The 24,164-nt window shown below is 46.7% G+C and overlaps 1 protein-coding gene across 5 annotated transcripts in view; it reads right to left on the reverse strand.

Moving 5' to 3' along the window:
- The window catches only part of WDFY4 (WDFY family member 4), a 107,773-nt gene that overhangs the window by 35,328 nt on the left and 48,281 nt on the right, over window positions 1–24,164 (reverse strand). For all 5 annotated transcript variants that reach the window (XM_032226540.1, XM_032226539.1, XM_032226543.1 and 2 more), the window contains 20 exons: window positions 23,526–23,617; window positions 21,995–22,094; window positions 20,832–21,037; window positions 20,043–20,212; window positions 18,237–18,362; window positions 17,369–17,530; window positions 14,890–14,997; window positions 14,228–14,351; window positions 13,283–13,440; window positions 12,458–12,687; window positions 11,211–11,314; window positions 10,383–10,574; window positions 9,840–9,922; window positions 5,580–5,657; window positions 4,574–4,777; window positions 3,827–3,881; window positions 3,374–3,528; window positions 2,780–2,928; window positions 1,962–2,085; window positions 985–1,070 (listed from right to left, as the gene is read on the reverse strand). In XM_032226540.1, coding sequence (XP_032082431.1) covers window positions 985–1,070; window positions 1,962–2,085; window positions 2,780–2,928; window positions 3,374–3,528; window positions 3,827–3,881; window positions 4,574–4,777; window positions 5,580–5,657; window positions 9,840–9,922; window positions 10,383–10,574; window positions 11,211–11,314; window positions 12,458–12,687; window positions 13,283–13,440; window positions 14,228–14,351; window positions 14,890–14,997; window positions 17,369–17,530; window positions 18,237–18,362; window positions 20,043–20,212; window positions 20,832–21,037; window positions 21,995–22,094; window positions 23,526–23,617 — 2,706 coding nt within the window. The remainder of the gene's footprint in view (window positions 1–984; window positions 1,071–1,961; window positions 2,086–2,779; window positions 2,929–3,373; window positions 3,529–3,826; window positions 3,882–4,573; window positions 4,778–5,579; window positions 5,658–9,839; window positions 9,923–10,382; window positions 10,575–11,210; window positions 11,315–12,457; window positions 12,688–13,282; window positions 13,441–14,227; window positions 14,352–14,889; window positions 14,998–17,368; window positions 17,531–18,236; window positions 18,363–20,042; window positions 20,213–20,831; window positions 21,038–21,994; window positions 22,095–23,525; window positions 23,618–24,164) is intronic.

Consider the following 24,164-nt stretch of genomic DNA (forward strand, 5'->3'; position numbering starts at 1 on the left):
CCAGCAGGAGGCGTCCTTGGGGATCGACCCCACTCCATCGTTCATCAGCCGCACCCAGGAGCTGTCTACCTCTTATGCTGCCTAGGTGGCACCTGGGTGCATCTGTGGGGCTGCTTATCTGGGAGACCCTCCAAGGCTGCCCAGGACCCACTTTGGGTCATGTGACCAGGAGAGACCTGGGGAGGGGAGGGGGTTTGAATGGAGCAATGGCCAGCCTCCTCGGCCTTCCGAAGGGCCCCTCTCTTGCCCAGCCTGGCCAGGGGTGCACAGAGTGTGTGTGTGTGTGGGGGGGGGGTTATTTACCCCAGGACTTTTTTTACAGCACCATCTGGCCCTTTTTTAAATTGAATTTGGTCCCATTATACTTAGTCTACAGAAAGTGCATCTGTTGATAAACAGGTCTCAACCTTCTTAAATCCTTTCTTCCCAGGATTCCATTGGGTTGGAAACCATTAGGAAACGATCACGTAATTGGTCTTTTCTCCAAGAGTTATTTATTTCTTAGGTCCACCTGATTTTTCATATCTCACGGCTGTTTTAATGTTTATCATCGCTCTAAGGAGGCCAGAAAGAGCCATTCATCTGCCAGATTTCGCCTGGCAAAGGCAGGAAGCTGAGTTGCTAGGCTCACTCCCAGAATGGGTTTGGGCCTAGTGATTGTCTGTCTTAATAGTCTGCAGATGAGAGAGAAATGCAGGCCTACAAATCTACCTGTTATATTAATACAGCTAGAACAAGGAGATGAACCGATGGGCCTTTGTAGAATGTTTAACAATGATGCACAAAAGAGCAAAGGCCGGTGGGGACGAGGCAACCTGGGACATTCGGTTGTCTGTTGCGCAGAATGAACATTTCTCACACAGCGCAAAAGCAGTGAGGCGAACACCGTCTATGGGGAAAGCAAGATTTCTAGCGAACTCTTGGAGAAAACCTCTGGTGACCAGGCAGGAAGCAAAGCGTGTTCGTAGCTTCTGCAAAAGGTACCTTGTTAAGAACTTTTCCCTGTCGTTGTTGTGGAATACAAGGAAAATGGAGTAGCCATTGTTTAAGAAGATCTCCAGGGCTATCTCCTGTGAAGACAAACCAAACGATCAGCTTGCAAGAGGAAGGCGAAAACGCTTCTTTCTCTTAAGCGACTTCAACGGCAATCATCAAGCCAACCGGACTAGATCCAGGGATCTCGGGATCCCCGTGCTGCTGTCCCAGCATTCATTGTCGGGGGTGCAGATCAGACAGTTACATAAAGCTTGTCCTCCAGGCATCTTCAAAAATTCCCCCCGATCTTTACCTTTAAGGATACGACTAGAGAGGACGTTTCTCTTGACCGGCTGAAAGTACCGTTTCCTGGGCTTGGGCACTGCCTTTTGGAGCATGGCCTCTGGCAGGCACCACCACCCAAAGGCCAAAGAGTTCCTGGCTCAGAACCCCTCAGAACCACATCCCCCTCCCCCCCCCCCCCCCCGCTCAGGCAGTCAATCGATTATCCCGATGTTGAAAACCTTGTAAGGTTTCTGCTCAAAGAACAGTCGTTTCTGTTGCTCCTCCACGTGATTCCAGTTCTGCTATTGCTTCAAACATCTCACTGACAGGAAGAATCGAGCTTGGAGGAACTGTCAGAATCAGAAACCACTTCCTTTATCCTGGCAAAACCCGGACAGGATACAAATTTGGGTTTTTTAAAAAATGTTTACACTTCACTGGTTTATTGGTGCTATTATTCTTGGTCTGTCCCCAATCAAGTTGAAGATTCAGAGCACATCAACTCAAAGACAGCTATGGAATCCATTCAGGTGTTTCAGAATTTCGCCACCCAAGGAAGCATTTAACAGTTTGTGCATTTATATAATAGTTGACAGTTTCTTTCATTCCAACCTGTTGAACATCCACCCAAAACTTTGTGTACCTTCATTAGATCATCCCCTACTCAAAGGGAAGCCCAAAGGCAGACAGGTGGTTCCTACCTGCAGAAGGAAACGCATCGGCCGGATCTCCCTAATGTCCCTGTAGGAATGGCAGGAACACGTGGGCTCCACAGGCGCGGCCTCCGTTGCGTGGCACAAGTTGTAAATGAATGGCTCTCTGATGCTAGGAGCAACCATGGGAAATGTGCATTAGGCAAACCACGGCATCATTAACTGGACTCCACTAGTGGCAAACAAGGAGGGCCTAAGTTGTCCTCGTCTGCCTTGCCCCCAAACCTACGGAGGAGAACTTGTTCCAGGCCACCTCAGCCTGAGCCAGAAAAAAGCCACCAGCAATTGCCTGTAGGCAGGAAGCCATTTGGCCCCTTTGCCCTCCTAAGGAAGAGCCCCTTCCCCGAGGCCTCCGCCAGCCTGTCCCCTTTGGGACCTGGAGGCACCTGGGGGAGGTCAGCATCTCCTTTCCCCCCATCTCTCTCCAGGAACCATGGTAGCAAGAGGAGAGACCTAGGAGCTCAGGTCCTGGTGAATTGCAACGAATCAAGCAGAAGTAAAAGGAGGAGGGGGGAATCTCCCTCCCTCCCTCCCTCCGTAATTGGGATTGCAAAATCTGGCACCTTTTGGTGGTAGAAATATCCCCCCAGACTGTGCAGGTGAACGTATGTCGGGCCTTCAGAGAATAAGGAACCTCCTCCTCCTCACGTGTTACGGCTCTGCCTGAACTGGGGACTCTTCTCTCTGCTTGGGCTCTTTCCTCTGCCCCCTCCCATGACAAATTGGGAAGGACCGGGGCCTGTTTCCGCAGTAGCCAGGAATAGGCCGGCCAGCCCCAGGTGCCGCTCAGGTAGAGAACCGCTCACCAGGACAAGCAATGGCTGGTGCAATAAACCTCCCCCAGGTGGGACAGGGCGAAGTGCTTGCAGACGTAGAAGTGGTCGCGGCCAAGGAGAAGTGCCCCTTCCGACGCTGCGTGTCCGTCCACCACCACCACGGACAGCCGGCAGGTAACCTAAACGGGGAAGATGGCAATGCAGCTGAACGGCCCAGCAGCCGTCTTAACTTTGCCTCCAGTGCTCAATACTTTACCAATAAAAAATTAAGACTCGTTGACTGAGCAATACTCGTTTCTAAACGGCTTCCTTCTTTCACAGAGCCTTATTCATACTAAAATAATGTCCCTGCTTTTCTTCCACAGCGGAGTCAGTTGCAAAGTTAATTAATCGTTAAAACGGGCCGCAGAAACGGCCTGCCTTGTGTGGGGGAAGTAAGGCTGCTTTCCTGATGAACCGTTTCCCTCCTGACTGGGATGGGCAGGGAGGGGGGGAGGGGACGGGGCCCTCCCGCCTGGCCCCTCACTTTGCAACAGGGGAACACGGAAGCGGCTGGATTTTGGGCCTGGAGGGAGCCCTGCGCAGGTGCCCCGGACAGACCGGCTGTGCGGCTTCTGCTTCTACCTTTTCGTCTTGGACTAATTCCTGGAGGACAATTTTCCTTTCCACGCAGACAAATTCCACGAATTCCTCCGAGTGGAGATGTTCACCCAGGGCAGGAAAAAAGGTCAGCTGATCCCGACCTGCTTCCCCTTCTCTAGTCGGGGTTGGCCGCTCACCTGCATTCAAGGAAGAGGCATAAATGGTGCAGAACGTCCCATATTAGACGCTCCTGAACTGAAACCATCGCCTTTGTTTTTATCACGTAGCTTGGGGACTCTGCCGTATAAAAATAAAAGTGCTTTTCAAAAATAAAGGGTTTGCTGCCCGCTCTTACAAAACATGTCAGCAGGCGGGGAGGGGAGGGGGGGTTTGGAAATATTGGGTTCAGTACAGACTGCCAGGCTGCCCGGCTGGTCCTTGTGGCCAGGCCAGCCCCTCCTCTTTCGCCCCCAGCCCCTCATCGGGCAACATTACCTGGATTTCCCACATAAGCCGGAGCAGATGCGGCCTTCTTCTGTGTCTGCTGGGCCTGGAAAAAGGAACGGTTTGAGCTGCAGGGCACAGAAGGAGGAGACGTGGCACCTGGGGATGGAGCCGGGCTGCTTCTGCCCCGGGAACGACTCGGAAGCACCTGGAGCCAGCAGCCAACAGCACTTACTCTGTAGAGTTATATCCCACTTCACGGGGCTTTACAGCCCCTCTCCGAGTGATTTAGGGAGTCAGCCTCTCGCCCCTCATTTTACCCACCTCAGAAGGATGGAAGGCTGAGTCAACCTGGAGCCAGTCAGGATTGAACTCCTAGCTGTGGGCAGAGTTAGCCTGCAATGCTGCACTCTAACCACTGCACCATCCCATCAGCTTATTTCCTTCATGCAGGTGTCTGAGTCACTGCAACCTCATCTCAGCCAGCGGCAGGGAATTCTGCTTCCTGCCCTCTCTCTTGCCTGCAACTGCTCTGCATCCCAGGGTCTCTCTTGTGCCCCTCTGGGCCTAAAACTCTACCTGGTTCTCCTCGGCCTTTGTGTTGCAAAGCAAGAACGGCAGGAGCCGCTTCCCCTCGCATCATCTCAGCATCAGCATCAACAGGCAGCAAAGCTCCCAGCCTGCAGCTCAGGAGACTAAACAAGAGACTTTGGGGGCTCCTTCGTGACACAGAGCAGCCTCTTTTCCTCTGTCCTGGCGACAGGAAACCGGATCTCCTGCCCCGAAATCAGGTTTTACCTTGTCCTGCAACAGCTCCGCTGCACGGTGGGCGGTTTTGAACTGGATCCTCTTCCTCATCCGAGCAGGACCTTCGTAGGCATCCCGGACCCACCTTGTGACAGGAGAAGCTACCGCAGACCCCCACGGGCCCCCCTCCCTAAAAAGCCGGTCCTCCAGCTCAGTCCAGGCTTTGGCAGACTTCAAGCGTAGGCACAGCGCCCTCTGCAGGAAAGAGAGAGAGAGTCACTGGCAGCAAAGTCTCCTCCCCTGCTCCTGCTCCTACCCAGATGTTGCGCCTCTGCCTTGGAAAGGAACGGAAAGCACTGATCAGAGCACTGTGCAAGTACTCGGTTACCTGCAGAAGCCGCAGGGGGTGCCCCGAGTGCCCTTTTTCTCCACAAGAGGCAGGTTGGGCTGAGGGGGAAACTCACAATCCCCCTGTAGCTCAGGATGGGCTTGGACCTCACTTTTCCTCCCTCTGGCCCAGCAGCTTCACCAGGGACCCTGTGGCGGGATTCCTTCGGTGAGAAGGCAGGGACTGACCTCTCCTTTGGGACCGAGGGAGGCCCATTCCTTTTGAAGGATTACCATAAACTGCCCTTGGTTTTATTTAAATCCAGTCGGAACTAAACAAATTGAAGGCAGTAGAGATGACTGCATTTAGCACTTTGCTCTACAAAACTTCACCTGGGCAGAATGGGACCCCGAGTGAGTCAAATCCTCTTAGCTCTCTCTGTGAGGAATTACTATTTCCTGTAATTACTTGGAGAGCAATAACTCCATCACTTCACTCTATTTTAAGCAGATAAATATCAAATCCCCTATTAGAAGCAAATTCAGGTAGTGAATGAGTTCTTTTCTCAATCTTAACGTTTTCTTTCCTTCTCCATTTTTACTAATGTAAATTTCTCAGAGTCTCCTGATGGTTGCAGGTATAAATGCCATCAATGTAATCAACCACGTTTCTTTGATGCGTCCAACCACGTTTTGTTTTCCCTGCCAAGGTGACTTTTTCGTTTCTTACCTCAACATGATCCTTGCATAAAACTGCATAGAGTTCTTGGCCAGTTCTCCTGCATTTTTCTAAATATGAAGTAAAATCCTGATTTAAAACAAAAATTATTAATAAATTGATGTCTGTAACAAAACATTTGTGCTTTACATTTGATGAGTAAATCTTAAATGAGTTTTAAAATTGTGCTAAGGAGTCTTGAGGTGAGAATCTTGCAATCTTGGACCAAACTTTTGAAGGCCCCACCCTTGGCAGTCTGGGAGAACCGGTCATTTAATAAGGGGAGGGGGCGGGGCGGGGCTGTGCTTCCAAGAGAGTGAAGGCACAGATAGAAAAGAAGAAAGATCAAAGAAGGGGGAGGGGAAATAAAGAAGACCAGAAGGTAGAAAATGAAAAATGAATGAAAGAATGAATAGAAAGAAAGAAAGAAAGGAAGAAAGAAAGAAAGAAAGAACGATAACAGAATAGCAGAGTTGGAAGGGACCTTGGAGGACTTGAAGCTCTGCTCAAGCGTGAGACCGGATAGTATTTCATAGAAATGGCTGTCTGATCTCTTTTTGCAAACCTCCAGTGATGGAGCACCCCCGACTTCTGCAGGGGGTGCCCTTCCACCAGTTGACGGTTAAGTAGAATCGGGAAAGAGGCGGAACCAGAGAAAGAGGAGCTAAGACTGGTAGAAGATGGGGCTGAAAGGGGGCAGCAGGGACCCAAATGCAAGAAGGCAGCATTAGCGTATTAGCATATTTCAGCAAGAATAGAATGTAAAAAAAGTAGGAATAATTTGTTCCTCAGCAGTGGCAAATTTCAAGATCCGTGCCAGGATATAGTAAAGCAACTGGCAGGCTTCTTTGGCTCCCACGATTTGCAGCAGAAGGAACGAATGTTCTCCTCTTGATGAAGAAATGAAAAGGCCATGATACCCTTAGCGTTATTGGTGGCATTCTGGGCTCTGATCTGAGCTCGTGCGGACAGAAAAGCTCTTCCTGCATGGACAGAAATCACCCAGATTTACCAGCAAATCGGCAGTTTCAAAGAAGTGTCCCTTCTACTCCGGCTGTGAACTACGCCAGATATCAAAGGAAGACATTCATGTTGCAGTGGGGGGAAAGTTAATATATGTCATTAAAAGCAAATTGCCTGTTTGCACTGAAAGAAAAAATGGGTTGCCATGAGCAGTTCTGAAATGAATATCAGATTCAAAAGTCCCCCCGTGTATTTAATGGCATGCTAATTTACATTTTAATTACTTCCTAAGAAATCAAAGCTTTTGTTGACAATGGAACATAATGTCAGCTTCATAGAGCACTGTCGGTAGATGCTTAATGAATTTAATTAGATAATCAGTGGTGTTAATTATCTTTCTATTATGAAGATAAAGATGCTACACAAATGATTAGCAGAAATATAATTAATTATAAATTTGCTTGTTTGGTCGAAATAATACACAGGGCATCATGGCAAGAGATTTGAAGAGGATACTGACACTGTGCCCTCCACATACTGGGGAAGCACCGGCTGGGAAAAGGAGGGCAGGCAAAACTCACATCTGGACGGACAGCCTCCTCAAGCAGCCACTGGAAATTCTTGTGAGCTCAGAACAATTGACTTTCACCAAATACCTCTAGGAGGGCACAACACACCTGTCACGGGAGCATTATGTGCTTCCTTCAAAACTCAGTACAAAACGGATCACGGACACCATATTTTGGCCAAGCCAAAAGAAGCCAAGTAAATGAGTTGCAGGTAGATGTGACTGTGTGAGTTGTGTTGCCTCAACTTCCTTTGATCTACTTGGGTGGGCAAAGGGAACTTGCCCAACTATGACACTCAGGCAGCCTTTCACTAATTACAACCTTTCCCTAATTACAGCACTAATTAAGGCAGACACCTAAAAACATGTATGCAGAAGAAATGGTTAAAAGTCTTTGCAAGTCAACAGAAAATTATTAGCTCTACGTACAAGAATTTCTGCTTGGATTGTAAAAACAGCTATTTCCCCTTTTCTGTTTGGGAAAATAAACACGGTTTGTTTTTAAAGGTAAATGTGGACATTTTGCTCTTTGGAGTCCATGTTTCTGTTTGCCAGAAGGGAGAAAAGCTGAACGTTTGAGTTGTAAGAAAATGCTCCATGTTGAGGGTTGTGCTCAGTGGCGGATTAAGGCTCACTGGGGCCCTAAGCACTGACAAATCTTGGTGCCCCCCACCTGCCCACCCTTTGTACACACTGAACAAATCTTCATTGGGTTTTTTTCCCCCCTTTCTCAACTGTGTGGTGCCCCCCTGGGCCCGGTGCCCTAAGCACGTGCTTAGTCTGCTCAAGGGTTCCTAACCACTGGTTGTACTAGTGAAGGAAGAAGCTTTATGAAAAGGGGGAGAGAAGCTCCGACTCAGATCTGTCAGTGGAGAGGCCTTTATTCTGAGAGGAAACCCTTCAGGGAAGCTTTCGGTCCAAAGGGAGGGAAGATCTAGAAAGATCAGGGCAAAGTCACGTCTTTTGGGCCGAAAGAGGCAGAGCCAAAAGGAAAACCTCCAGCTGGAACCAGAAGGAGACATTTGGGGCAGGAGACCAACTTCTCTGAGGACGAGGCCCCCTCCAACCACTCCAGTTGGAAAGCCAGATGTGAGGCAACATCTGCTCAACCTCAGTTCATTCTTCAGGGTCAGATATTGTCAAATATCATCTAATTAAAAGACTCATATATTTGTTTTAATAATAAAGGGTTACCGGTATATCTCTTTTTTTAAAACATGATCTTGCGGCTACTATGACCGACTTCCCTCTATCTTGGTCCCCTGAGATCCGTTCCAGCAGGGGAAGCCTAACACACAGGGACCAAATCTCTAACTGGGGATGTTTCTGGCAGCATCAACGATACTTGCTGAGATTAAGAGAAAGATGAGAAGGCGATAAACCTGGCCCTGGATTTTGTGGGAGCGGCCCTGCCTTCCCGCTCGGCTCCTGTACCGTTCCTAGCCCTGGAGGTCAGCCTCTGACCTCTGTCCGCCTGGACCTCCATCACCCGCCTCCTCTCCCTGCTGCCTCCATAGGGGCCGAGTTTGGGGAAGCAAAGCAGCAGGTGGCAAAGCTCCCCAAAGACCCCGGGCAGCCCACCAAGTTCATTTCCTAAAGGACGCCTTGGCCAGGGCTGATCTGCTAAGGCTCCGAAAGGGGGCAGGTCTTCCTCCTGCCCTCCCCTCTGTTCCTGCCTTGCTTATCATCATTGCCCTTGTCCTTTAGGGAGAAGGCCTAGTGGGAAAATGAATCTAGGAGGGAAGGGAAATATAACTCATCCTCACTGTGGATTTCTTTCCTTTCCAAGGTGCACAGGAAAAAAAAAACCCTCTGGTGCACCAGAGTTGCTATAAAGAATGTGTCCTTCTGTCTGTTTGTGGCTCTGGAAGTCCCAGAGATCTCCTATCAGTCATTTAGCCTGTTGTACAACTCATTTTCTTGAAAAGCACGAGGGGGAAAAAAAATACAATTGCCTGGAGCAAAAAGAGAGACAAGAGTCGGAGGCTCAGTTGCACGTCACACTACAGGGAAGTGTCTATCAGATCTCGAAGCGTCGGTTGCTGACATTACCGAAAACAACACAAAATGAGTAATGTTCCCCTGTAATCCGGCTTCTCCTTTAATTACAAGCCTTTTCTTTTTAGAAGAGGAAGACAGAAGATGCAGAAACCTCAATTTCATGCACTTGTGCCTGAATAATGCGTCTACGCGGCCTTTTCCAGATGGCATCCTTTCCTACTACAAGAACTAATGATGTGGGCACATTTAGGGAAAAACCAATAATTGTCTTTAACCTTCAACGGCAAATACAAGTTGTACAAAATGTTCCTTGGGATACATTAACAAATATCAATTACTTTGCTCACTGATGTGTAATCAGCTGTAATAATCAAAATTAATTTTAAGAAATAATTAAACAGACCCGAAGGCAAATAGAGGGTGCCAGCGTTGAATAGGAACGTGCGTTCCCATCACACCTGGAAGGAGGTTACTTAGGCTGAGTCACTTTCTCAGCCAACAGCAAAGCAACTACGAAGCCGGCCTTGAGTTTCTCCACAGAGCCTTCGCTGCCCTCGGCACTTTCTTCCCGGAGGGGGGGGGGGGGGCTTCATTTGGGCCACACGTTGCATGTCAGCAAATAGAGCAGGACTACAAGTCGGGAAGCGCACGGTGTCCCCCTGCGTTCTTTGCCCGTGTGCTTCCTTTGAGGGCTCCCATGAGGATTTGGAAAGGCAGTTTATGCCAGTTTTGTGCATCACCTGTTTCAGGCTCTCACTCAAAGGACTCGTCCTGCTGGACACACTGATGAGGATTCTGCTCTGGGAGGCTTTTTTCCCCGACGCTGGAACCACAGAAAGGGAAGGAGCAACAAGCACAGTTAAGGTTTTGTTGTACCACTTCAGGTGCCACCCAACCCCTCTTCCTGACCACTGATGCCATCCCAGTGGCTTCAACGTTACCCCCCGAGGAGCCCAGGCTTGGCAAGGCCCAGGGCAAAGCTGGCATCCCAGCCAGCTGCGTTTTCCTCTGCCCTGGACGTTTGTTTTTCCAAAGAGCAAACTGAAAAGACTCTTCCTGCTGCCTAGCGAGGTCTCCCCTGCATCCAGCTCTGTGGTGTTTTGGACATCTCCGAACCCCACCTGCCACCACCGGTTACAGCCCACCGGATGGATGAAGTAGCCTAGATCACGATGGGGCCTGTCAACCGCTCCCTTGGTAGCATGTATCGTGCTTAACGATGGTTCCTGAGTGGACCCATCGCCCCAAAGGCCCCTTCCCTTAAAGACTTCAAGAGCAGAGACCTAGAAAGGCCTGCCAGGTCTTCCTCATGGCCTCTTCCCAAAGAGGAGCTACGTCCTCCATCTTCATTCTCTCTTCTCCATCGCCTTCCTCTTTAAATAAAGAGGTTTTGTACGCATCCTCCAAATCCCTTCTTCTCCTAGAAAGAAGTCGGAGCCAGATTTCCTCAGCTGCCCTCTGGATCTCTTGCTGAACTGGAATGAAATAAAAGGCAAGTATGTTTTGGTGTGAAAGTATGAGATCAAGAAAAGGGCCATCGTGCATCGCTTCCGGATTGAAGGCAAGTCTGATCTGTTACGTGGACACGCCTATCCTTAAAGCAGAATCACTTGCAGCCCTCCAGATTTTGATGCTGCCTGTGCAGAAGGTATGTAGAAGCCAGAGCAACAGACATGTCTAAAATAATAAATGACCCATCTCTCTCCATGTATCTCATGTAAAATTGCTTTTTTTAGTTTCCAGGCAATAATTTGTAAACAATTTGGGTGACAAGGTTTCTATATCGACATTGCAAAATGCACCCATGTTTTAAAGAGACTACAGTGGGTGAGTGTTGAGCTTAGTTCCTTAGTAGAAAAGTCACAATCCGTGTGGGCTGCATTGGCCGGGTGTAGTTTCTGTTGCTTGGAAGCCATTAATTCAGCACTGCGTATTTCCTTTAGCCTAGAAGACCCAGATGAAACTCTGTCCTTTCTCTGCCAGCTCTTGGTCTCGTTCTGTAGACCCTTGGAAGTGGGTAGATTTTGAGAGCAAAGCAGGACATCCACAACAGCCTTCTCCTTTTCTTCTCTTCTCCACCCACTTTTCCACATCCATCATGTCATGCTTACCATCCTTCAGGGCAGAAAGATCATCGATTCCCTCCTCCTCCTTCCTCGGGCCAAGAGAATAACCCGAAGCCGGCATCCATTTTGCCTCACCATTTTCATGATAGCTGTAACACAGAAAATAACAAAGAAACCTCTGGCTAAAATATAGGCAGGTTCGTTAAGACCACCATCTGAGCAAAAAAGTGGGCTGTGGATGATTTAATGCAACTTAATCCTAATATATTTATTTTTAAAGAACTTTTTAAAATACGTGGTTATTTTTAAGAACTCTAATAACCAAGAAGAACAACTAAAAGACAAACTGCTCCAATATCTGCTCTTTGGGGATTACTTTGGGGATTAACACAGCATTTCAAGGTAAAAGAAGTGCCGGCCTCTATGTCCCTAGGATGGATTCCGTTTATGGGTCCATTTTCCCTTTTATCTTCATCCTTTTCTTTAAACTAGACGTGGCCCTATTGTTCCATCGGTGAGGGACTGATGCAGTCATTTCCAAGCTGAGGAAGCTTCCCAAATCTAAATGGAAACAGCTTCTGGGTTCTTCCGGAAGGCAAAATGGCCTTTTTCCTAGCTAGCCAGAGTTCTTCGTTGCCATGTGTGTTATTTCATCTTTTTGGCTTTCCTCCTGATGCCACAGGAGGATGCAAACGTCTGATAAAACTCTCCTGCCCAGGACCAAATAGAGTTGTTAAGACTTTGCAAGGAAATGGCAAACTGGCCCAGTAAACTATCCAAGAACCAAAACCAGAATAAAGCAGGAGGCAGAGTTGGAGTCAAGAAATGGGCCACACTTGTGGTCCGACAGTAAGTAGGTGACACTATTTATTTACCAAGAATAATCACAGATTTACTGAAAGTTTACTCTCTCGTGATGGGGACTTCTCAGTTCCATACGCGTGACGTTGGAATACCCCCTCCCAATTCAGGAACGTCACAAAAGGCTTCCCCAGGTTTGAAAGAAGCTTGAAAGGTGAGAGGCATCTCTCCAAAACATGACTAGAAACAAACCGGTCCTTATGGAAGTCATTGTATCTCAGGGACATATCCAGCACATTTCTTCCTCTGTTCTAGATTAAACCCTTGGAGTTTCTTCAAGATCAAATCTACATTGACCATGGTGACACAATTCAACGGGTGCCGTTGAAATGCCTGTCCCCGAGGAGACATATTTTCTCTGAAAATAAGTTTCTGTAAATTTCGGTTCCCTTGACTAAGAGTTCTGCCAGAGTAAGGAAACACCACCGTACCTGATAGATTTCAGTTGCAACAGGCAATACAAAAGGCTTGCGATGAAATCCAGGCTAGAATTGTGCACTGCAAAGATGACATCCCATCGCATCTGAAGGGTCTGCAAAACTTCCAGGAGACTTTGGGGCCCAGAAGAAGAATTTGATAAATAGTACAAGATGGCGTGGTTCAAACAGTTGTACAAGTTGCTCATAATTGACTCTTTGTGGAGAAAAAGCTTTCTTGTTACCTGTTAAAAAACAGTCAAGAGGCTCAGAATGCACCGTGTTTAGGGATATGACCTAAAATGTCCACGAAAATATGACAAATTTAAAAATAATCCTAATCTAAGACACTTAAAAGCAATTATGCAACCAGATTTGCAACAAAATGTTGCAGAATGAGGAACTCTATTCCTCTGTTTTTCAAGGAATTTGTCTTTGCTTGTTCTTACAGACATTCAGCCACATGCAAATATAAATGAAAATGTTTATTTTTTTCTCTGTTGTTTTTAATCTGTGGCACGTGAGAATGTGTCCTGAAATGCATATGCAATAATGATTCTTAAATGCCCATTTGCCTTGTGCAAAATTTTCTCTAATCCAACTACTTTCCTTCTCCAACAAGCATGAACATGTGTGAGCATTCAAGCTGTCAGTCCCCTCATAATGGAAATTAAATTTTGAAGGGAATTTAGGGTAATTATTTGCTGCCACAGAAGTAGCGTCCCTGGGGTGGAAACCATCCCTAATAAGCTTACAGCGGCATCACTTGGTGCGTCTGCTGCTATCCAGAAACGGCTGAGAATGGCACCTGGGGGAGGGAGGGGGGGGAGGAGCCCTCACCAGTTGCACTTGCTCTGCGATGAAAAGGATGGTCTTCCTGGGCTCTGTGACCAGCACCCCCTCGTGAAGTTTGCTTACCAGCTTCCGAGTAAAATAGCCAACATTTCCTAGGAAATGAGGCCTGTCAGACTCCAAAATGTTCCTGGTATCCCCATTTCCTGCAAGGGGGAAGAGAAGGTTGAACTTCTAAAATGCAAACAAGGAAATCTCTGCAGATTTTTTTTCCTGGTAAAACATTACGTGGCCTCTCCTTAATTTTTGTTTTTCTAAAATTATTGGAACAATCTTCAATTTTAAAAAAAATATAGAAAAGAGACCACCCCAAACAAAATAAAACACAAACTAAGAAAGAAAAAAAACGTTACCTTGTGTTTTATATTTACTGTTACTTTACTGTATTTACTAATAAATATACTGTACTGCCAAATCTAATAAATAAAGAAAATTTAAAAAAAAAATGTAAACATTAGTCCTTATACTCGGCAACCAAGCAGTCTAAACTATTAGAAAAATGTACGCCTTCAGTGAAGAAACTTTTATTTCTAAAAATAATGTTTGGATTAGGAAGTTATGTTATTTATGAGTAAGCAAGGTATCATCAACAGCCTCCTTCTGTCTAAGCTCCACTGGACTTTGTCAAAGGCACAAATGGTCAAGAACACACAACCCGCAAGGTTCAAAGGGGAGGGGGGGGGGACGACCCTTTGAACCCTGACCCACCCACTGCTCAAGGCAGGAATCCAGACAGGGGGCAGGGGGGGGGGCATCACAGACAGCCGAGCCTTAGAACCCATTGCCACTTCCAACCCTCAGGACGGCTGTCTGCAAAACAAACACGAATGCTGGAATCTGTAGCTCAGCCACACCTGCAGGGACCTCACGGTAGGTTCGGTGCGTGTCAGGTAGATTGAGGTAGAAGAGGGCTGAAGTGCAGGTGACGCTCACCTGTTGTTAAAGTGGAGGTTTCCTTGTAATTTTGGCCAAGGTTGTAGACAATCTCCATAATGGAAAGCAATAGCTCTGTCTGGAAGCGCATCTTCTGCTCAACAGCAGCATTCTCTGGAGAGGCCTGTGTTGCGGTGAGAGATAAACGATGGAGTCCGCAGGGACCATCCCACTGGCGATGGTTATTAGCAAACAGCAACAGCCCCCCCCCTCCCCCCCCCCCGGTGTTCTTAGGAAGGTTACGTCAGAGCGGAAAGGTTTTCAGAGAACGTTTTAAAAGAAGGGGAGAGTAAGAATGAGGCAGCAGTTTCCAGGGCCTTTCCCTCAATGAAAGGTCGGTGGCAATACTCTATAGTTCACCATCCAGGCTGTAGCCTGGCACAGGGAGCCATGCTTGTATATGGTAAAACCCCCAAGGACATTGCAAAGCCTTTGCAAAAACTCTGGGACGCCTGGGACGCACAGCAAAAGGTGAGCGAAAGCATCCGCTTCCCCTCTGCTTTATCAAACGTTCCCACTGGCAGAGTTTCCCCAAGTGACGATGCAAATAACGAGGGGCAGGAAGGATGCGCCAGTGGCAAGTCAGGGGAAAATCCTGGAGCTTCCGGCTCTCCTCCCTCCGTCTCACCCCACAACTGAAGGGGCAGAGAAATGCATCAGACCTCAAGCATGAGCTCCAGGGGGTGCCAACTTTTGTCCCTCCAGTCCAGCAGCATCATTCCCATCAGGAGAAGCTGAACCAAGTCCCAGACGTCCTTCCTGGCTGGAGGCTGAAACCCAGAACCACAAAGACCGGCAGGGTTACTGGCCTGGGAGGAGGCGAGAGCGGTGCTGTGGGGGTGGGACTTCCCTCCCCTTCCGCCATCTTGGAAAAACAGGGGAACGTCAGCAACCGCAGCATGGGACACAGGCAGGTTGTGCTGTATTTCCACACTTACATTTTATCCCCCATACGGAAAAAACAGATCAACAACTGGAAAATCAACATAAAACCACAAATAAGACAGATTGCTAAAATGTAATAAAACAGCAGTCGTGATGTTAGATGAAATTGCATGCAGAAAATGAGCAATGGCAGAAATAAAGGATGCCATAAACTAAAAGCCCTTTGAAACCATTTCTGGTGGGAAAGAGACAAAGATGGGTTTTGTCAACAAGAGTATCCCAGAGCCCCACTTTGCAAGCGAGCTCGTCCTTTGCGGGGAAATCCAGATGCCCCTTCCCCAGCTAGCACTTTGGACTCGCTCAGAATCGCTTTTCCAGGCTCAAAGAGCACATTAGGACCTTCCCAGCTTTTGTTCCCATCGCCGGATGGCTGCGTGGAGAGCAATTGCCGGAGCAAGGGAGGAGTCGTTACTGAGCGCAGTGGCCAGCATCGATGACGTTTTCCTGTTTCGTCCTCCACACTTCCTAACCCATCGTTTGAATAACATAACAACAACAACAACCAAAGTACAGAAAAATTGCTGCAGGCTGCGAAAATGGAGAACATTATAAAAACAACAGAAACAAAGGCAGAACATAAGGGAAAACAGCTGTATGACAGATTAAGTAGATGGAAAACCAAAGCTTTGCATGGACAACACTTGAAAAACATTGAAGGAAAAGATGATGACAGCTTGACGTGGACATGGCTTAAGATGGGAACTATCAAGAAAGAAATGAAAGGTTTAACGCTCGCTACTCAAGAACAAGCACTACACACTAATGCCATGAAAGCAAAGATACAAAAATCCACCAACAATCCAAACTGCCGACTTTGCAATGACAAAGTCAAAACTGTTTCACATTAATATGTGAATGCAGCAAAATCGCACAAACTGATTACAAAGCTAGACGTGACCGAGTTGCTAAATTAATCCACTGGTCATTATGTAAACAATATGATTTACCTGTATCCAGAACGTCATGGGGACATAAAGGGGAAAAAGTTATCGAAAATGAGAAGGTGAAGATCTTGTGGGACTTTCGAATACAGGTGGATCCTCATTTGGAACACAACACACCAGATATAATGGTTGTCGAAAACCGAAACGTACTATTTATTGACATTGTGGTACAAGGAGATGTCAGAGTTGAAGAAAAAATACTGGAAAAAAATCACGAAATACCACAACCTGGCCATCGAAACTACCCGATTATGGATGAAACATGTAACAGTGATGCCCATTGTCATCGGGGCACTTGGCACCATGTCAAAGAATTTTTTAAGATACATCAACAAATTGCAGGTTCCTAACCCTAACGCTGGCGCAACCTGTATCAACCATCAATAGTATTTGAGATGCCTTTTTGAATGTTCAGTTGACTGAGTTTCATGTTTAATGAATAAAGTATATCATCATCATCATCACCACCACCATCATCATCTGATTTCCTGATTTCTGAGATGGTTTTATACTTTTCAGGTTGCAGCTACAAACTATTATTCCAAGAATCTGCTTCTCTTTTAGAAATCCTGAGCCCCTGTTGCTTGTAGGGTGACTTCCTGGCATTTCCCACCCAGGGGTTTAGATTAAGGGCTGCTTGTAGGGCGAGAGACAAATGTGTGGGCAACTTTCTTCCCTGAGCCAGGAAGAGAGGCAGGTTAGAAGGACAACATGGAGCTGGTAAAAAATGGCCCTTTCCCCATATATTAGAAATAGCCTTATAATGCCTAGATCATTTATATGCTGCCTAAAAAGTACAGCCCAGGCTTAGGTGCAGAGTTAGACCAGGCACAGTTGAAAGTAGGAATCATTTATTGATTAATTTTATAGTCTATCTTTGCCTTCAATCTGATTCTCAAGACAGCAGTTCTTTCATTTCCCTTTTGACCGACTGAAGACTTCGGTTCAATCGGGATTATGCATCAATTTGTTTTCTGTCATCTAATTGTCTGGCATGATTTGAATATCATCCCTGAACGCCAAATTTCAGATTCAGCCGTAAGAGGAATAATATTGTCTGGATCGTAGTTTTATCCAATTAAAAAAAAATCAAGTATTCCAATTCCTCAAGACCTTGTCCGTCACTACACCAACTTGTGGTTTGTCCCATCACCCCAATTATCTTGACTTCTATGGTGCTGGCTGCTTGCTGAACCCGCCTATTGAACAGAACAGAATGGAATCGGCCGGTCAGCAGAGCAGCCCTTCCTACCTGGGGTGGCCCTGAGGGGAAGGCAGCCAAGGCCAGGGCTTGGAGGAAGGGGGAGCTGGACCAGAGGGGATCCTGGGGGTATCTCTGGTACACCAGGTGGACGAAGTGGAGGATATTCTGTATGAAGCCGGTTTGCCAGGAATCCTCTCCCTCTGCGGGAATCTAAAGGGGGACGCAAAATATGAACTTTTATCAAACAGCCATTCAATTATTTAGGTTTTACTTTGATTGAGAGAAGAGGAAATAAATGAGTGGAATGTAGAAATAAAAGCAGAGAAAGAAAAGCTTGGAGACTTTTGAAGAACTTGGGAAAGGCTTCCTGCCACTGAACTGAAATCTAATTTGATTGTTATTTCTTTCTCCCTTTTGGGGGCAATCTGACTTCCTTTTCTCATCCCTTATTTCCATCCTGTTTTGGGGGTGTTTTTCCTCCTCCTTGCATGCTTTGCTCCCTCCCTCTCCATCCTGTTTAGTTTAGTTTTAATTCAAAATTTTAAATTTGTGATCTTTATTATTTCAACGTCTATACTGCATTTTATTCAATGTCAAGGATCACCTCTGGCAAGAAGGGCAGCGAAGAAGATTGGTTAAATAAAATAAATGAACTGAAACCCAGTGGAGAAACAGGGCATCCTAAACAAATGTGCCCCCATCCAAATAGATTCTGCATGGCAGAAGCTCAAGTCGGAGAGGGACCCTGCTGACCAGGTTCCCTGCCTACTGGCACATCCTTTAACCCTTTTTCCTTTGTTCTACATTTTCAAAACAGCCTCAGCTCAGGTGTGTGTAGATAGAGAGCAATCAGCCTCCAGTTGCTCCCGAGCAGCTGTGGGGCTTCAGCCTGCGACATCCCCAGGACACGACTCACCTGACTGGTGAGGGACGAGACCATCCCCAGCAACAGAACGGCGGCCTCCGCACATAAGCCATCTTTGGCTACTCTCTCTGTCTGACGGTGACCCAGCAGCCACTCCAACATCGCACCCAGACCTGCCTAGAAAATGAACGTCTCGTGAAACAGCAGAAAGTGCCCCAAAGGATGAGCTTCCCCACACCGCTAAATAACAACATGGCAGACTGTGCGAGCGGCTCCTCTTGAAACAATCAATAGCAATAGCAGTTAGACTTATATACCGCTTCATAGGGCTTTCAGCCCGGAAGCCTAGAATTCTGAAAAAGAGGAACCTGCAAAAGCGTCCTCGGGTTACAACGTGATTTTTGCTTCTAAATTCTATCCAAAATATGGGCAAAGGAGGGAACCTGAATCAAGAGATGGAGATGCCAATTCCTATGACACTGAAAGAAGTGAATCAGGAGCAGAACTTCATATCACAACAAACATTTGAGAAAAACTCCTTTGATGTGGATAGCCTGAATAAAAAACACTTCTCAATGTGTTGTTCCTTTAGGTTCTTTCTGTTAGTGAAAAGTATTCATTAATACATTTTTTGAAAAATAAAATCAAAGAAAGCAAAATGTGAGTAGGACTATTTATATCAGCATTTTTCTGTTATGCTTATTTTGCAAGAATTTGTATACGCACATCGTCATCTCAAAGAATCGCACAAGATATACCTGAATGTGTATACAGAGAGAGAGAGAGACAGAGACAGATTTTGTGCAGTTTAATCAATAACTCTAGCTGTGAGAGGTGGATTGCGTGGCATAGTAGCACAGACCTTAATAAAACTTTCCTTTGTCAACCCTAAGGGCAGGGGGCCATCCAGCCCTGCTTTGGGGAAGGGGACCTTATTCCCTCACGTGGCAATTAATTCTACGGGTTAATATCTCTCGCCATGGACAGGAAATTCCTCCTAATATCATACTTTATAGTGGTGATTAACCAGCACAATAAAATTAGTATTCAAATATTCAAAATATCCAAAACTAAAGCAACAATGTCAGGATAGTTAAGAAAAATATATGCAGACAGAAATATTTCAGATTTGTTTTTAGGTGACTGTGGGGCTGTATCAAAAGATTAACGTAATGGTTTATATGGTGACCCTTTTAAGCTGTATGAGCTGCTCCTCTTTCAAATAAAGTTTTGATAGCTGATGGCAGAGGTGGGTTGCTCCCAGTTTGGCCGAACTGGTACTGGTATTTTGGCCTGGGACGCAGAACTGGCAGCGACCCAGGCTGGCCACGCCCCCAAACTGGTTCCCCAGTCTCCTCTGCTGTTGCTGGCATGTTTCTGCACCTGCGCAGAACAATTTTTAGTCCACTGTGCATGCGCAAGCAATGGGTGGCAGGCACGTATGAGCGAAGAGAGCAGTTTACGCGCAAAGCACGTGCGCAGCGAGCCGGGAGCAACCGGTACAGGAACCCATCCCTGGCTGATGGGCATGAGATGTAAACAATACACAGAATAATTGTGACAATATAGAATGGGAATTTTGAAACCCTTCCCAAAAATGAGCTTCAGCTGAGATTTGATTCCCAGGAAAGGGGCTACACTGGGGATAATCTAGGCCGGGAATAATCGAGGCTGCCCTCTATGCCACGAAGTCTCGGCAGCTTAAGGAAGATTCCTCTGTTGAATATTGACATTTCCTGTTCTGTTGCCTTTGAATATTTCCTATTTGTAGGGTTTATTCACAGTGAAAGTTTCTGTCCTTTGGCTTTGCTATTTCAGCTTCTACAAACCCTTTTCCCTGTCAATGCAGTGGCTTACTTGGGTGTCATCAGGTGGCTTAGAGCCCGGTGTGTCCAGGAGAAGCCCTGAGAGGAGGAGGGGAATCTCAGGGATGTGGGCTGAGCTGCTCAGGAACATCTTTAGCTCCATTAATCCCGAGAGCGGATACGGCTGATATTCAAACGACTGGGGAGAACTCTTCAAATTGTCTACAACAAAGAAGAAGAAACTTTCTCTTAAGGCTCTCTCTGAACTGCCTGCCAACCTCCTGACTTACAAAAGAAGAAGAAGGGACCAGACTGTCATCTTATTTACCCAAGGAAAGGCTACACAACACAGCCGTCGATGGGGGCTGCTTCTAGAGGTCGGGGGGGGGGGGAGCAGGGAGACTAGATCCTCCAGGATCTGGTTCAGTTTGGTTTATCAACCAAATAACCAAAATTAAATTGTATTGGCCAGCAAACAAGACGCCAAAAGGCTGGGTCTCTCTTTTGGACTGAGCAGTTAAAGAGCTGAAACCCAAAGTGTGACAGGCCCAAAGAGGAGGCGGTGAAGGTGATATTAGTACACAACCCCCAACCCCTTGGCCACCCAGGCTGGATTTCCTTCAAATTTGGCCAGGGCTATTTTTAACAAAAGCAAAAACATTTTAAAATAATTAATACATTCTATAGAAATCAAATAGAGGCAAACAGAGGATAGATAGAGATGGAGGAGGGGAGGGGAGGGGAGGGGGGGGAGAGAGAGAGGTGATAGATTTATTGAAATAATTAGTTGTGATCCACAGCTGGCCTCAGCATCCCATTGCAAGCCGACCAGAGGGCCTACCGGTCAAAATATTCAGCCCCTCTAAGCTGTTTTTCAGCCACAGGCCTGCCATCATCCCCTCTCTGAACTCCTGCAGGTTCGTGTGGTTGTGCAGGAAATGGAAGAGCAGTTTGGCTGCCAGCACAATTGTGGTTCTATGCACGTGGCTTTGCATAAACATCAGGAACCAGTCAGGGCCCAAGGCCTGGAACATTTCTTCTTGGATCCTGGGAGGGAAACACCGGATTGAAAGACACAACACTTAAACGTTATTTGTTGTAACTGTACTACGTGGCGGACTTACTAGAACAACAGAAACTGAAAAAAATTGCTGGCTCCTGAGCTACTGTTGTGCTTTTGAAATCTCTTACCTATCCCAAACCTACCAAAGATTCAGTTACAGCCTAGTCTTAACCTTGTTCCCATAGAAATAGGTTCTTCTGATTAAGTAAAAGCAGCTCAAGGTGGAAATGGATTTTGAGGTTCGCGCATCTCTGAAGCAAAGGAGGCCTCCCCAAGGATGGATCAAGGTTGGAGAGGGACCTGCCAGGAGGAAGACCCAGCCTTCATCACTCCGCCTGCTCTGCCTCCCCAGCCGAGGCCCCCTCGGAGGCAGCAGCGGCAGTGGAAGGATCCCTGATTTGGCTCCCATTGCCCAGAAGGGAAGCCTCCCTTGCAGCTTCAGGGATCCTGCTGGGAGACGGAATCCAATGTCCCGCCCTTTGTGTGTGTGTGTTTAAAAAATTATGCCAATTCTAACACCTCTGGGCAATTCATAATAATCCTATTTGGATCTGTCATAAAATCCAAACTCTCTCTCTCTCTCCCCTTCTCCTCTCTCTCCCTCTCTCTCTCTCTCTCTCTCTCTCCCTCCCTTTTCTGTTTGTTTATCTTTATTACAGAAAGTAGAGCAGAAAGCATTCAAGAGAGAAAACGGAGCAAGAGATTGTTCTCCCATTCTCCCCTTAACTTTCCCTACTTCAGTATCTGTGTCATTTTCTGCTGATTAAATAGTGAATTATTTTAAATAAAGTGATTTATAGTTTTGATTAGTGGACAGGAGAGATGATAGAAAGAAAAAGTATTATGTTCTGACTTCAGAATAAGAAGTACCTTTGTCATTGTACTTTTAACCGCTGTAAAGAAGATTGTGTACACACAGACGCACAGACGTTCTTACTTACACAGAGGACGAATGAGGTTTGTCTGGTTCTAGTACATCCAGCAGCATGCTCAGCAACTGATTTCGAAGCCAGACCATTTTCCCAGGTGCCTGAGTTAAGCCTAGAAATCAGACCATCCAAAGAATGCGTGTGAAACTCTGCATATGAACATCCTTCACTGCTAATAAATGCACGATACAAAACGAAGGGAGCTTGAGCAGATCATTCACGTGGACAGGTAGTAAGGAACTCTTCAAATATGAGACTATCCCTTGTTTTAGTTTATCTTGTACGGCTAACAGGTGGCCTCGTAGGAGGGATGGACACTCTGTAGTCAGGCTTTACTCTGGAGTTTATAGTCCACCTTCAAATGGAATGTCCTTTTTAGCCAAAGGGAAGCCTTTTCTTTGCGAACAGATTTCGTGCAGGAGGCAAAGGCAACGCAGCCTGCCTTTGAGATGGGTTGCCTTCCTGCCCTAGGAGGCTGCTTTGCCACCGGGGGTTTCCTCTCAGGTGAAGCATCGCTGCCCTCTCTCTCCGGGCAGGAATAATGGGGCCGCCTCTCTCCCTCCCTCCCTCCCTCCGAGCGCCCGGCCCCTCCCCGTGGCAGGCAGCTTAAAGAGCGGCTCTCCAGGGCAAAGCAGGCAGCAGAATGGTTCTCGTGGCAGCAGAACTTTCTCTCTTCTTTCCATTCCTGCAAAATGGAGTTAAATGTTTCTTTCGGTACGCAGACACTTTACACTCTTAGCCACGAGCATAGCAGCGAATAATAGAAACAAGCGGCTTTGGGAAGTTTTTCTATGTATTTCTATGTATTGGTTCCAAGGAGGATTTTTTTAAAACTCCAAGCAAGTAAACAGGAAGAGCAGACAGGAGTTTGGACAGAGAGGCATTTTTGCGCTCTTCCTTTCTCCCTCCTCCTCCTCCTCCTCCTCCTCCTCCTCCTCCTTCTTCTTCTTCTTTCTTCTTGCGGTTTCCCTTCAGGGGAAGCTCCAAAATGGGTGACGAGGGAAGCACAGAGTGGCATCAATTCATAACCCGCTCCCATTTCTTATGAGACGAGCACCAGCAAGTCCTTAATTTCCTGCTGCACGGATGGTGCCTTAATGCTCTATTCTCTCAGCCCAACTTATATCTTCTTTTCAGGGGTTAGAGGACTAGAGTTTGGTTTTGAGAGGCAGAATATTAGCAATGAGCAGCTACAGACGCCAAGAAGAACAAAGGTGAGACATCAGGGCTACGGTACTATTATATCACATGCTATTTCTTGACATGTAACCCAAACAGTCCATGGCAAAATAAACTAGACAATCCATTAACTAAGGTTTGGATATTGAAACAAGCAGACTGCTTGAGAACAAGGCAGGATGCAATGAAATTGTGATGCCCCATGCAAATACTTCAGGATTTGAGTCTGTACTGCAATGCATGTTTTACCACTTGTCCACCTCCAGATGTCAAAGATGCAAGCCATTATGTGCCTTATTTTTATATTACACGGGTAAATAAAAATATTCCATTTTTTTTAGCAACACACAATTCTGTTTCATACCTTGTCCAAATGGTTCTGGAATATTATTGGAGAAGGTCTCATTTTCATCAATAGATGCAGGAGATAAAGTGTAAACCAAGAATAAGCCAATCCTGAACAAGAAAACATAAACCGATTAGATCAAATTGCAGACAGGAAGACCTTCAAATCACTCCTAGGAGGAACCCCAAAATAACATTTTACAGGTGGCTCACAGGAAGAATAAATATTGCTGCTACCGATGTTTTCCTGCATCCTCACAAAGAAGGAAGACGGGGCAACTCATGAGTCCAAAATAAGAGGTTTGTCATAAAGAGAAGCTAAGCCTCCTCTGATGTCACAAAGCAGGGCTTCCTATCCTCACCAACTTCAGCCCCTAGAAATGCGCAGGCAGGAATTGATGTCCCCATTTTTTAAAGTTGCTAACACTCTGGTGGAAAGGAGAAGGATGCTGAGAAGGGAACCGAGGGGTGAGCAGAGGCATTGCAGCCGCCCCCTCCCTCCTGTCCCGGTCCCTCTGGGGTTGACCCAGCATGGATGAACTGCCCCTCTGCCCTTTCTCCCTGCCGCTGATTGAGCCGGTGAAGGTGGATATTGGGGGGGGGGGGGCGTAGTCTTTGTTTTGTGGCTGGAAAAAAGCAAACTGTGCGGTGAGGAAAA

This window comes from Thamnophis elegans, chromosome 11 (genome assembly GCF_009769535.1).
Source record: "Thamnophis elegans isolate rThaEle1 chromosome 11, rThaEle1.pri, whole genome shotgun sequence".
Classification (NCBI taxonomy): Eukaryota; Metazoa; Chordata; class Lepidosauria; order Squamata; family Colubridae; genus Thamnophis; species Thamnophis elegans.